Here is a 9,673-nt window from a genome sequence, read left to right on the forward strand (position 1 = left end):
TTGCTGGTCAAGCACACCTTATAATGGGCTTTGGTAATTTAGCTCCTAGGAATGGCTTGGTTACAGAACCCCATAAAAGTTTATTGACTTCTGCTTGCTGGCTTAGGTGGTAGGTTAGAATGTACATCAGAAACTAGCTTCATCAAGTTTATTTTTTAAATTTTTTTTGAGAATTTTAATATTTATTTTTTAGTTTTCGGCAGACACAACATCTCTGTTTGTATGTGGTGCTGAGGATCGAACCCGGGCCGCACGCATGCCAGGCGAGTGCGCTACCACTTGAGCCACATCCCCAACCCCGCTTCATCCAGTTTAATGATTTCATTACAGAGCAGTTTGCGTGCTCAAGTACTTCTCTAAGAATTTTTTTTATCTCCTCCCTGATATCTTCTGCTATCCGTGTGTTATTTAATTGCTTTGGCTATTCTGGGTCTTTTGTTTTTTCCAAATGAATTTCATGATTGCCTTTTCTATTTCTATAAGGAATGTTGTTGGGATTTTAACTGGAATTGCATGAAATCTGTATAACACTTTTGGTAGTATGGCCATTTTGACTATATTAACTCTTCCTATCCTAGAACATTGGAGATCTTTCCATCTTCTATGGTCTTTTTAAATGTCTCTCTTTAGTGTTCTATAGTTCTCTCTTTGTCTACCAGTAGAAACTTTAGACCCTTTTGCAAACCTGCTTTATATTGCAGGTATTAACTGAACACATCATTTCTGTTTATTGTGACAAAACTGTAATTGTCTAAACAGGAACTATTTGGTTTAAAGCTGTATATTGTTTGCATTGGGTGCTATTAATATCGATCTCCTTTTTAAAGGCAAGACACCAGAAACCTGCTGGGACACCACAAGATTATAGGATAGAAACTATAACACCTTGGATTCCCATTGCTATAGGGGAAGATAAAGAAAAAGCATGAAAACACAAGGGAAGAAAGTGCCCCAAACAAACCAAGATGTTACAATAATAGAATAATAATAATTATTTCATCTACTGTGCTGGCAATAATTCATTGCCAGCACAGTAGATGAAATGTCAAGAGGAGGAGTTCAGAATGTACATTATTAAAATGATCTGCAAATCTGAAAATAAACCAAACAGAAATTCTTGAAATGAAGAAAACAATAAACCAAAATAAAAATTCAATAGAAAGCATCACCAATAGACTAGATCACTTGGAAGACAGAGCCTCAAACATTGAAGACAAAACATACAATCTTGAAAATAAAGTTGACCACACAGTGAAGATTGTAAGAAACCAAAAACAAAACCTCCAATAATTATGGGATAACATGAACACACAGAGATACAAAGCAAAGGAATATACAATCTCTTCAATGAAATAATATCAGAAAAATTTCCAAACATGAAGAATGAATTGAGAAATCAAATACAAGAGGCTTACAGGACACCAAATGTATAAAATTACAACAGATCTAGCTGGGAAAACTGGAAATCCACATGCAGCAAAATGAAATTAAACCACTATCTCTCACCATGCACAAGGCTCAGCTCAAAATCGATCAAGGACTTAGGAATAAAACCAGAGACCTTACGTCTAATAGAAGAAAAGTAGGCCCTAATCTCCATCATGTGGGATTAGGCCCCAACTTCCTTAATAAGACTCCTGTGGCGCAAGAATTAAAATCAAGAATCAATAAATGGGATGGAATCAAACTAAAATGTATCTTCTCAGCAAAAGAAACAATCTGTGAGATGAATACATCTTGGGAGCAAATCTTTATCCCTCATACATCAGACAGAGCCCTAATCTCTGGGCTATATAAAGAACTCAAAAAGCTAAACGCAAAAAAAAAAAAAAAAAAAAAAAAAACAAACCAAATAAACCAATCAATAAATGGGCCAAGGACCTGAAGAGACACTTCTCAGAAGATGATATACAATCAATCAACAAATATATGAAAAAATATTCTTCATTGCTAGCAATTAGAGAAATGCAAATCAAAACTACTCTAAGATTTCATCTCCAGTCAGAATGGCAGCTATTAAGAATATAAACAACAATAAGTGTTGGTGAGGATGTGGGGAAAAAGGTACATTCATACACTGCTGGTAGGAGACTGCAAATTGGTGCAGCCAATATGAAAAGCAGTGTGGAGATTTCTTGGAAAATTGGGAATGGAACCACCATTTGACCCAGCTGTCCCTCTCCTCAGTCTATACCCAAATGACTTTAAAACAGCATACTACAGAGACACAGCCATATCAATATTTATAACAGCACAATTCATAATAGCTAAACTGTGGAACCAACATAGATGCCCTTCAATAGATGAATGGATTAAAAATATGGTATATATACACAATGGAATATTACTCAGCAATAAAAGAGAATAAAATCATGGCATTTGCAGGTAAATGGATGGAGTTAGAGAAGATGAAGATATGAAGTTAGTCAATCCCCAAAAACCAAATGCCCAATGTTTTCTTTGATGTACGGAGGGTGATTTATAGTAGGGAATAAAACCAGAGACCCTGCGTCTGGGAGGGGGAGCATGAGAGGAATAGATGAACTCTAGATAGGGCAGAGGGGTGGGAGGAGAAAGGAGAGGGCATGGCATTAGACATGATGGTGGAATGTGATGGACATTATTATCTAAAGTACATGTATGAAGACATGAATTGGTGTAAATATACTTTGTATACAACCAGAGACATGAAAAACTGTGCTCTATATGTGTAATAAGAATTATAATGCATTCCAATGTCATATATAAATAAAGAATTATTTAAATTTAAAAAAAACACAACAAAAAGAAACATTTGCTGATTCTTTGTCCAAAGAAAATCATATTTTCTTGGTGAAGCAACAGAATACAAACTAGTTACCTTATATGTACAGATAGTCAATTTCCTCTTCCTAGTTTCAGTGTTTCTCTGCAGTAATGTATTACACATCTGGAAAACCTGCTGCATGACAGCATCTTGTCTCAGGTCATCACGGCCCTTCAGAATAATCAAACATAAATAAATAAGCACAGTTCATTTTATTACAAAACCTACACAAAAGTCATCTGAGGATACAAAAATATACTCAAAAGTCAATCTGATCACCAGCACTCTCTTAAATAATTAAGACCTACCGTTAATCTTTCATTTAGAATAAGCTAACACTGAGGAAGCAGACTGATAGGAAAAAGAAGTTTCCCCTAACTTATTTTGTAATCAAACTAACTGAATTTCCCCACCTGTGGGCACACTGCAAAATACCTAAGTGGAGGAGTACTTATCTCTTCACTGTTCTCCAGCAGGGACCAAAGAATCCCTGAGTAAACACAAAAGGAGGAATACTGTTGTACCCTTCTGGTGCAACTAACTGCATCTGGCACAGTGCCAAGCCCAGTATACTGAGGCAAAGGTCTTTAACTTGTCCTAATCGTGGAAATAAGCCACAACTACCAAAAGATTTTTTCACAACAAACAAGTTAATTGTTCACCTCATTGTGTCTGTGCATGTTAACAAGTATAGTCTTTTACTTGAATCAACTGTATAATAATGATAGTCTTTCAGAGACTTAAAAAAATAGAAAGCACATTGTGGTTCTAAAAAATAGTGCATTTTTATTTCACAAGTTTTTCTCACTTGTAATTATTCAAAATAAATATTTAACATAAAGCAGAAAAGGGTGGGGTTGTGGCTCAGCGGTAAAGCACTTGCCTCACATGGGCGAGGCCCTGGGTTTGATCCTTGGCACCACATAAAAATAAATAAGTAAAATAAAAGTATTGTATCCAACTACAATTAAAAAAATATATTCAAAAAAATAAAGCAGAAATGATATCAATGAGTTTTTTTTTTTTTAATGTTGATGTCATTAATACTCTAAAGGTTACAACCCAAAGGGAACTCTTACCTTGACAAGCTGTCTCCTTTCCTTGCCATCAGAGCCTACACAATCTATTATTTTTGGTAAATTTAAACCTCCTGCTAAACGAAATTCTGTTTTAAATGACTGAACAGTCACTAGATTTCCATATTCTCCAGTGGGATCCACCTAATGAAAAGTATAAAATTATGAAAACAAGTCAGATACATTATTTGCATTTAAACATAAATAAATTATAAATGGCAATTTTAAGATTAAAAAGGAACGAATGACATTGTGCTGTTGGTTGAGAACTATAACTTTACTTTCTGTTTAATGAAAGAACATATTACATTGGAAAGTTTTAAAAAATTACATATAGATAACATTAAATTTATTTTCCTAAATACTTTTAATAAAACTAAGGCACATCAAGTTAGAAAAGAGTTGCTGAAAAATCAGAACCCAAGTGTTGTTACTTACATATGTTAAGTCATCTAAGAAATAACAAAATTCCTTACAACATGTACATTTTGAAAAGGGTGGCAAGGATTTTTCTTGATGACAGTGATTAAATCTGGTATTTTTCAGGATATATTCAGCTAACTAACTTAGCTGATATAGCTGGAAAGATATCAGTTAATCCACATGATGCAGCTATAGTTCAAATTCAGTGACAATCTGTACTAAGCACTGAAGTGCAAATTCAATGGGGAGATTTACAATGTACTTAACATGATCATTTTCTAAACTATAACCTTTATTATTACACATATCCCTGTCAACATGGTGCGTCTAGCAATAAAAGATCATTATGACATACCTAGATGTATCATGATCACATAGTCTAATACATATTGCAATACTTAATCACAGCTGATAAAGTCTATCAAATACCAAATCTTTTTAAAGAAAATTAAAGGAAAAACAATGGGGAATTTTCTTTCTAAGTCAAAAATTAGTCTTGGTTTAAGCACATGAAAATTGTCCTTCTTCTGGCCAGTGAAGGTAGCAGCTACAGACCTTCAAAAGATGTAAAACAGAAGGCAAAGGAAAAGGTGTAAAACAGAAGGCAAAAGGTGTAAAACAGAAGGCAAAGGAAAAGGAAGTAGAAGCCTTTGTTTATTTTAAGACTTTGGCAAAGGGAATCTAATGCAATCCAATGCAATCTCTAGGGTGAACCACAAAATTTTCAATATATAACCACTTTTGAATATACAAAAATATTATTTTAATTAGGTTCAATCTAATAAAGTAGCTTAATTTAAAAAATCAAGAATTAATGGTAAATTACCTTAATTTCCATAGTAGGAACAATAACATCTTCTAAATTCTTAAGTTTGGTAATTGGTTGGTCTGCTGGAATATTGATGCCTTCTGTATTTAAAAATAAAGAGATTTTAGTGACAACTGCAAACTGAGGAACAACAGTGTAGGTCAAACAGGAGCAGCAACACTAATTCTTTCAAACATACTTCTCTGAGTTTTCCACTGAGTGGCATCTAAGTTTGCTAATATAATATAAGCATCACAAAGTGCCTCAATATTCTTGATCATCTGAGGTCTCTTACTTCTGATAGTACATATTATTTTGTTTGCAGCCTCTGTTCGATCCTATTAACGAAGAACAGTGAATTATAAAAACAATGAGAAAAACAAAATTTATGCACAGATCTTGATGATGGAAAAACTGTAAGTCATCAGAGACAAACAAAATAGTCACCATATGAATGAAATACAAGGAAAGTATTATTATCTCAAGTGTCAATATTTGGTAACTTCCAAAAACCTATTTTTCACTGCTGTGAAGAAAAAAACTGCTATCTATACTTTGAAAAATATTCAGAAGTTCTGAACTAATTTTATCATAATAGCCAAAGATTTAAAAACCAAATACTATCAACAACATGAATTCTTAAAAATCCCCAATACTTAGGAAAGAAATAATCTGGGAAAAAATGAATATTACAAATGAAATACCTCATCAAGCTGAGAGCTTTGTTTAGGTGCATTTTTAGTTACTCGACTCCTTCTTGTTGTCTCTGGTTTGGTCAAAAATTCATCTTTGTTTGCATTTGCTAAGGCCAATATAATAAACAAAGTATGATGGGGGTGATCCATTGAAATCCTAGAGATGAGCTGTCAGAAAATTAAGAACTATTAGTTTTGCACAAATTAAAAAAAAAAAAGCAGGAAGTCCACTTTTGTTTTTTTTTTTTTAAACTATCAAAAGGCATGTTACTGTCTATACATGGCAATGGGTGGATGTCTGAGTGTGAAAGCACCAGAGAGGTACATGAAGAGAGAGACTGAATAACAGCCTCTGTAAAATACTAAAATTTGTATTTTCATTTCCTAGAGAGGAAGAGTAATATACACTTTACATAGTATATAGTAATATGCAAGAAAGCAATTATTGTGTTTTGATGTTCAGATCTACTTACATTATTGAGGACTTCATGAAATCCTAGGCCTCCCATCATTTTGGTCCCCATTCTAGCAGCCAATTGGTACATAAGAGGCAAAAATTTATATGATGAAATCTTCATTCCATCTCTCTACAAATTAAGAAAGAAATTTCAAATATTCTCATATCTAAGCAAAGAAATTATTCTAAAATAAAGTTCTTCTACTAGAATGACCTAATGATTGTTAATAAAACATTGCTAACTACATTTTTTTCTTTGTCACTTATGCTATCTGCAAGTCTTTCTAATGGATATAAATAATTCATAAGTAAAAACATTTGGTCCTACGTTAAATTGTACTCAGAAAAGGAGTGTTGGCACTGTTTATATTCCAGTGACTCTGAGGAGGATAATGTGGATCTGAGCACTATTGTGATCTTGACTCCTGAGAAACTGGACTGCAATAAACGGAATAATTATTTTTCTCTATATACCAAAAGTAATAGAATTTAGTGTGCACTACAGCAGAGACTGGTTGAATCTATTATAAGTCTTATCACTTTTTTGTCTAGGAGAATTATTTTTACTATTAACCTTCAAGTTAACAAACATACACATTTTGGCATCATATCTTTAATATTAGGTATCATCACTAAAATATGAGGTTTTTAAATAAAAACTAAACAAGTATGGTTTCTTGTTGTTTTCTTTAAAAATATTGTTTTTCCAATTGGAAAAGTAATTCATTTTTGAAAATAATCCCCCAAAGCTAAAATTAAGGGAAAAAATCTACTTGTGATCATATAATTTCTTGACTGCTTTCCAAATTCCCCAATCTAGCTCTCCATTTTAGGTATTCTCCTGTGGTAACTGTAGATGTGGGAAAACACTGACACAAATTCTCTGACTTCCATACAATCCTGTGTTACTTGGAGTTTATCAAGTACCTTTTAAAACACAAGCCTGAATGTTGAATTGAACAAGATTTACCTTCATCATGCCATTGACTTCAGAAACTCCAGAATTTTCAAGCCAAAGTGAACAAAGTCGGAATACCCACATATCATGTTCTTCTCCACTTAATAAACAGTTGATGTAATTTTCAACTGCTTTACATAAGAAGCGTTTACGATCCTCTTTCAATGCACGGAGCGCACATTCATCCAGCTCCAGCTCTCTCTGAACCTTTACTGTGTATCTTGCATTGGACAATTAAAGTAAAACACAAAGCCATAAAATTTCACAGAACTAAAAAAAAAAAATATGTGATCTCTCTCTCTCTCTCTCTATATATATATATATATTCTCTCTCTATATATATATATATATTCTCTCTCTCTCTCTCTCTCTCTATATATATATATATAGATAGATAGATATAGATATAAATAGATATTCATTCCAGGAGAAAAAGCATATTTCTAAAGATAAAGGGAAAAAAATTACTTCTGTCATAATGGTACAATTCATAAGCTTTCTAGGCAACCAAGGAAAAAGTGGACTCAAGCTATTTAGTTAGCTTGATCCTCTATTTATACTAAAATACACAGACTCAAGGCAGGTTTAAATAAAGACATTTAATTACATTAAAACAGGTAAGTTTTTTAATTTCAACACAAATCTCTTTTTCCAACTATAACAAAAAAATCTAAAAAGTTAACATTTATATGTTCTACAAGAACCTTAGAACTAAGATAGAAAGTCTTCATAAAAGAATATGTAATACTAATTTGTGATTAACCACTGTAGGGCCATGATAGTCTATAAGTAAGCAAACTAAAGTTTAGTTCTCAAAAAAAAAAAAAAAAAATTCAAATTTTTTTTTACACAAACAAGTTCAGTTTACTCGGCTGGTGAACACAAAATCATCACTTGTAGGCACATATTTACCTGTTGGTCTGAATTTTATGTTCCCTTAAGAGGCCCACTTCTTCTTTGGCCCTTTTCAAGAGAGCTTGCTTGTTTTCAAATTCTGATGATTTCATGTAGTTTTCAATTCTTTGGTATTGAGTATCAGAGAATCGTGCTAATGAGAGAAACGCCTTCATTTTTCCATTTCTGAGCTCTTCATTACTTTCTCCATCATAACTTCCAGCAACTTCTACTGCCTTCAAGAATATACAATCCATTTAAACATATTTACAAATATTATAAGCATTTAAATAATCACTCAGATCAAGGTAACCCCACATTAAATACATAGTTTTTATGTATATATATACATATATATGTAAATATATAATATTAAATACATTTAATTTAGCTAAATTAAATTAATAATGTATTTTCTTGATTTTCAGAACAACTTCTGATAGTGTAGAAATAACTACAACAACTGAATTATAAAGAACTGTGCAAAAACAAAAAGCTCTTTAAAATTTAAAGACAATCACATCATGTTTTTCATGTAATACTTAAATCCATACTTTTGCTTTTGAAAGACAATTGTTCTTGATAAAAGATCAAATGTATTCATGATCAACAACAGTCTTAAAGAGTTGCTCCAAAAGCTTACCTTTTCTAGGTAGGTCTGCATGATGACTGCAGGATTTTCTAGGCAAGTTTCTGCCAACCAGTTGCCACAAACCCTCAGACATTCTGTGTATATAAGTTTTAGGTTGGGATCATTCTGTGTAAGAAAATAAAATAGTAAAATGTAATTCATTATCATAAGTATATAAAAATGTCCTCCATGTAGGGAGAAAGAGCACATTAAAAATATTTCTCCTTGTCTGCTTTCACCATACAATTATTTTAATAATTCCAAGTATGTAAATTTACAAAGTAATCAATCTGTACTTTAAAGTTATTATTACTATCATTGAAGAAACTAAAATTTATTGAGTACTTATATATGCCAGGCAATCTGTAACAAGTTTATGTATATTAACTCAATCCTCACAGGAATCCTATGAACTGAATATTATTATTATCCCCAATTTACAGGTAAGGAAACTGAGGTACAAAGAAAGTAGCTAACTACAGACAGCCTTTACTTCAGGGCCTGTAGTGTTACACAATAATTAATACATTATACTGACATCCAATGCTTTGTTATAATGATATATTCCCTAATAATGGAGGATATGTCCCACAAACATCCAACATCCAAAAGTCCAGTAGGCTGAGAATCACTAAGCAGGTCTGAGGAATACCATGGTAATGGTAAGTTAAATCTTTGAAAAATTAATGATTCCTATAAATGCACCCCCCTTTGTTCATCATATGCTGGAAATACAGCAAAAGTAGTAAAAACATGTTTGCAATAACCAACAGGTGATGTTAAATAAAATATCAGATGTGATAATTTCAAAGCATCTGGATTGACAAACTAACTGTTCCAACTTGCTTTATTAATTAAAAAAAATTTTTTTAGTTGCAGATGGGCACAATCTTTCTTTTCCTCCTTCCCTCCCTCTTTCCCTCCC

General features: G+C 32.6%; 1 protein-coding gene across 1 annotated transcript in view; it reads right to left on the reverse strand.

Moving 5' to 3' along the window:
- Positions 1-9,673, reverse strand: part of Atm (ATM serine/threonine kinase) — a 149,532-nt gene that overhangs the window by 26,656 nt on the left and 113,203 nt on the right. The window contains exons 45-53 of the mRNA XM_048795615.1: positions 8,761-8,995; positions 8,136-8,353; positions 7,236-7,443; positions 6,282-6,395; positions 5,818-5,976; positions 5,313-5,451; positions 5,132-5,214; positions 3,886-4,026; positions 2,861-2,977 (exon numbers count right to left, since the gene is read on the reverse strand). Coding sequence (XP_048651572.1) covers positions 2,861-2,977; positions 3,886-4,026; positions 5,132-5,214; positions 5,313-5,451; positions 5,818-5,976; positions 6,282-6,395; positions 7,236-7,443; positions 8,136-8,353; positions 8,761-8,995 — 1,414 coding nt within the window. The remainder of the gene's footprint in view (positions 1-2,860; positions 2,978-3,885; positions 4,027-5,131; positions 5,215-5,312; positions 5,452-5,817; positions 5,977-6,281; positions 6,396-7,235; positions 7,444-8,135; positions 8,354-8,760; positions 8,996-9,673) is intronic.

Source organism: Marmota marmota, unplaced genomic scaffold (genome assembly GCF_001458135.2).
Source record: "Marmota marmota marmota unplaced genomic scaffold, marMar, whole genome shotgun sequence".
NCBI classification, from domain to species: Eukaryota; Metazoa; Chordata; class Mammalia; order Rodentia; family Sciuridae; genus Marmota; species Marmota marmota.